This window comes from Aplysia californica, unplaced genomic scaffold (assembly GCF_000002075.1).
Source record: "Aplysia californica isolate F4 #8 unplaced genomic scaffold, AplCal3.0 scaffold00007, whole genome shotgun sequence".
Lineage (NCBI taxonomy): Eukaryota > Metazoa > Mollusca > Gastropoda > Aplysiida > Aplysiidae > Aplysia > Aplysia californica.
In genome coordinates, this window is record NW_004797277.1 from 2,863,637 (window position 1) to 2,868,757 (window position 5,121).

Consider the following 5,121-nt stretch of genomic DNA (forward strand, 5'->3'; position numbering starts at 1 on the left):
GTTACTACACATCTTCTTGATTCTTGATTTTACCCTTAAACAAAATGCACATTTTCTCCTCCAGTGAAAAAGAAATACTGGAGCGGTCCGGCTCAGAAATGTTGTCCAGTTTGATTCACTCGGACACCAGGGGTCTACTTCCCTCACGGCAGACGTTTTTCCGTCAGTTCACCGAGAAAGTTTGTATGGGAGGCTTGGACAACCTGCTGACCGTGCAGTCTAAGAGGACACTGGTCAGCATGTTTGTCCATCTGTTGAGAGGGATTCCTTCCTCTGACCTGTTTGACCGGCTTAACAGACCAGCCACTGAGATTTTGATATCGCACGCTGTTGGTCTCATGGCCTCTGCAAGCAGCTGCGAGGTATTTTTGTAATTCTTGTGATTATAAATGTTTTACATCCCTATTTGGCATAATCAGTTTCCCGACTCAGCCTCTGAAATCACGTCTTGAGCATGCAGTAGTGGGGTGATCCTTACTTTATTTTTTCATTCGGTCTGTGACTTCAGACGGGTACTAGTGTGGTCTAGATTTTAAGTTAAGGTTCATGGTTTTTGTTCGTATTTAAGAGTTGCTTTTATATGATTGTCAGTGTGGTTTGGATTTCAAGTCTAGATTATCTTTCATCAGTTTTTTAAAGTAAGGTGTTTGGTGCGGGTGAATCAGATGTGTGATAATGAAATTATCCATCTTTAGATGGAATTTTCTCCAAAGCCAGTCCATAGATTCTAGGTTTTGTCAGAAAATCAAGATGTTATACCAGTTTCGTCTACTTTCTTAAATGTTTGGAATATAGCTTGTAACAATTTCTTACAAGTTTCGTCATTTTTACTTATCGGATTGATGTGGCCAGAAATTTAAAAAAAAAATTTTCTTGCTTAAAAAATACTTTGCATAATAACTTATCTATGAATCAAATTTGCTACCACTCACTGTCATTTAATGTTTAACCCCTCAGTACCTAATTCCCCTGCTGTATGAGCTGACGTTAATGGAGGTGGGTTGCGGTAGCTCACAAAGGGATACTGATTACAGCAGTTCTTCTCAGGACAGTGCCACGCAGCGACGGACCAGTGAGCTGGGGTCACTGGCACATAGCAAGTAAGTAGTTTGCCAACAGGTGTGATTATTAACCATCATGAGAAAGTCTTGGTATAATTACTATGATGTAGATTTACCATGATGGGCATTTAGTATCAACATCGGGAAGGTATTTTATCGAGTATTCTCCATATGTCTGTCTGCTGGGACAATGGGGAGATATTTTATCAAGTATCACCGTCTATCTTTTTTTTTTAGTAGAGGGTTTTACGGCGCTCGCAACCCGTCTGTCTGCCGAAACATTGTATCCCACTCAGTCTGGGTTGGCCTCAACAGACAGACTGAAGCAGCTGGCGTCCTAAATGATCAAAACTGTGTTGATGAGGGGAATAAGACATTCACAATCAACCAATCAGTCAGCGGTGTATCAATGCATGATATTATGCTTCGGGAGAATTCCTGGCTTCAATTGGCAGAACAGAATACCAGACGCCAAAATTCTCAAATGGGCAAATGCCAGGAGTCTTGTTTTCTAAGCTCAAAAGGACTTAACTTGGCTGGGCTGGCCATTTTGTAAGAATGTTTGATTTCAGAATCCTAAAGTCAGTATTTCGTTCTGAGCTGACCTCTGGGAGGCGTAACATTGGCGCACTGAAAAAGTGCTATAAACACACCTTGAAAATGTCTTTGAGAGGACTTTAACATTATTCCCTTCACATGCAGGGTGGGCTGTTTCCTGACAGACCCAGTTGGAGAGCAGCTATTACAGAGGGAAGCAAATCACATGAGGTGTTGCACATTAGTAATGTTGAAGCCAAGAGAGAAACCGTCAAGCGGCGCACATCTACAAGTGGAAATAAAGCTTTTCAATGCTTATGTGGCAAACTCTTCTCCGCCAAAGTTGGTCTCATTGTCCACAGCAGACCACAAATCATCTTAATCCTCATGTCTTCTATTATCTTCATTATTATTATAATTATCTTTTTTAAAATGTATCTTTCCAGTTTCTGAAGAAAGCCAAGTAACCTGAGAATGTTTTAGAAGGTTAAAGAGTAGGTTGGGTGATGACAATTTGTAAAGTGCATAAAGCTAGCTTATTAGTGGAATTTTCACATTTGCGATACATAAATGCAATTGTGAGGCATCGTGGTGAAATCGGGCGCTCATCAAAATAATGAAATCAAAGAAACTGGCATTCTTCTGGCCTTTGGGAAATTTTTTTTCCTAGTTTTCTTTTTTGGCTCAATAGCTTTATGTCCTTTTAAAAACACATTTCTGTGTAGATTTTACTGAGAAACACTGGTTAAAGGTACAAAAACTTTAAATTTTCAGTTTCCAAGGACTCTCAAGCTATGGAAATTACCAAACTTTGGCGGCCATTTTCTCGCTAATTTTACTTCTGAAAGCAGGCGACCCTCACCTCTTTCAATCGCAAATAGCTCGACTTCTATTCATCATGGATTGAGATTTTTTTCTCCAAAAGCAAGGCAAATGAACTGGCTTTATGATGATACCAATAACCCTATATGCCCAAAAATTGACGAGCGCCTGATTTCACCACGTCATGCCACATTTTATTATTATTATTCTTGTTATTTTTATTATTTTATTACTATTTATGTTCATCTATGCATTTTGTTTTTAGTTGACTGTAAAGCTGTATAACTATCAACAGATGGGCAGTATAGTGACAGAGTGAGTTTCCCCACATATATACAGGCTTTGCAGGCACCACTAGTTGGTCTCATGTTTTTTCTTACCCTCTGTTGTTTCTGTCTGTCTGTCTGTCTGTCTGTCTGTCTGTCTGTCTCACTGTTTCCATGCACTGAATGAACCTTTTTGTGTTGATGTGCTTCCGTTTACTCAAACAAAAGTAATTATTTCGATTAATTTTTTTCAGGAAAAAAGCAGATACGAGTCTCAGTTTGAAGAGAACGAGTTTTCATATGTACGACAGAATCTTGGAAAAAGAAACAGAGCTGACGTCAGACAGAGGGGTATGTTGCCTTTGTTGGAAACTTTCTGCATTCTTGGCTTTCTCCTCTAGTACAGTTGAACCTGCTCTAACGACCACCTGTCCAAGACAAACACCTGCACATAAAACCACTTCCCCATTCCTCCTTGTATTTTTTCTACCTTATAATGACCTGTCCAAGATGTTCACCTCTCTAAGACAACCCACTTCTCTCCTCAGCAATGGGAAATTTTGTATTCGACTTAAGTATAATTTTGTCATTGTAAATATTTTTTTTCGCCGCATCGATACAATTTAGATATTTCAAGAGATGGGTTGCTTCGACCCCGTCTGTCAGGCGCGTTTGGGCTCTGTAGGATAAGAAGCGTGTACACTTAAAGTTCTCTGGGTGTTTTTTTAGCTCATAGTGAGTTAACTTGTTGAGGGTGCGCTCTTTGGGGGTATTCTAAAAAAGAAGTCCAACTTCCTCATTTTTACATATTTTGCAGTTCTGTTGTATATCTTTTTCTGAAACTTAATTCCTTATTTCCGGCTAGCCGCTCTCAGCAGCTCGCTATCAGAACGGCTGTGCTAGGGAGCTACTGGCAGCGTCTCGAGCATGTTACTCTGTGACAACTTCAACATCAAATTACTTTTCGTCAGTTGCCGAAAACAGGTGTTTTTTTTACCGGGAGTTCATTCATTAGATGATGAACTGTTGAAATAGGTTCATTTGTTTTGATTTAATTACCAATTTAGTGATGTATATGCCAATTTTAGATTTTGTACCAAAAAAGAGCCCCAGCGTAGTGGGTTTACCTCCTCAGAGATAAAGAGTTAAAAAGACAAACAGCATCATGAATACTTTGAAATATGCAAATTCATGTTCTTGATGTGCAGCAACATCTTCTCCCGTCTGCTCCTGATTGGACATATGTGTCCTCTATTTCTTCAGCAGCACATGTAAATGATAGAGGGTGGTGAGAGACTGCCACTGGTAGGCCTCATGTCTTTCCTGTCACTCTGACACGTGTATCTGTCTTGCTTTTCTTCCCAGCACTAAAGTATTGCCGTAAGCTGACAAAACACCTTTTTTTTAAAATTTTGAAGCCAAATGTTTTTGTTTGATAAATTGAAAGCATGATCAGTTACCCTACTTTTGTGAAAAAATCAAAGTGAAACTATTACTAGTTTTTGCAATAAATTAGAATCAGAAGAATGCTTATTTTCAAATAGTTACGCTGACAAAAAGCCTCTTTATCTCGAAACTGCTGTGGTCGAAAAAAAAGGCGTTTTGTCAGCTTACAATCAGGCCGAAGGGCGAGAACCCAGATGGCCGCTGGATCGGAAAAGTAAGTTAAAGTCATCTTACAACAGATTAGTCAGACAAGCTAAATGACCATTATGGCTGGACGTGTTTCACTTAATTCAAACAAATACAAGTGGTAAGAGCATTATCAAATGACTGCGCCAACAAGGAACTATTGGGGAGAGATGGAAAGAAACATATCAGCATCTGAGTCTCGAATCAGAGCACCTAAATGGGTCAATACGAAGATACAGCAGACATTGTGAAGGACCGAAAGAGGACCAGGGGAAGTAAATATCTTTTTTTTTTACTTAACTCCGGAAGTAAATCCATTCTTGTGCCGTCATTTGCTGAAGCTCTTACAGTCGACAGAAAGTCATGTTTTTTTTATTCTTGGCATTTTTTCTGAAGTGGTGTTGTGAATTTCTGTCTCAGTGCCCTACTATGCTGGAGATAAAGTGTCATTTGACTGTCGTGGAAGTCGGGGCAAGATGTCTTCAGGCTCTCCATGCAAGGGGTTTTGCTATAAGGTAAGAATACCTTGACTTGCTGTGAGGTAGGAAAATCTGTGTTTGCTGTACTGCGAGGGAGGACATCTTCGTTTCATCTCGGGTGGGAAAATCTTAATTTGCTCCATGGTAAACTAGTCTTTGTGTACTCTAAGATGGGGAAAAAAATCTTTCTTGGCTCAACGGTTGGAAAATGAAAATTTGCTCTAAGGTAGGAAAATATGTGTTTGTTCTAAGGTGGGAAAATATGTGTTTGTTCTAAGGTGGGAAAATATGTGTTTGTTCTAAGGTGGGAAAATATGTGTTTGT

General features: G+C 39.5%; 1 protein-coding gene across 1 annotated transcript in view; it reads left to right on the top strand.

The window, feature by feature from the left end:
• The window catches only part of LOC101856065 (serine/threonine-protein kinase ATR), a gene marked incomplete in the record, with an annotated part of 74,155 nt that overhangs the window by 4,842 nt on the left and 64,192 nt on the right, over window positions 1-5,121 (top strand). Inside the window, 4 exon segments of the mRNA XM_013081704.2 lie at window positions 65-362; window positions 958-1,100; window positions 2,941-3,037; window positions 4,739-4,833. Coding sequence (XP_012937158.1) covers window positions 65-362; window positions 958-1,100; window positions 2,941-3,037; window positions 4,739-4,833 — 633 coding nt within the window.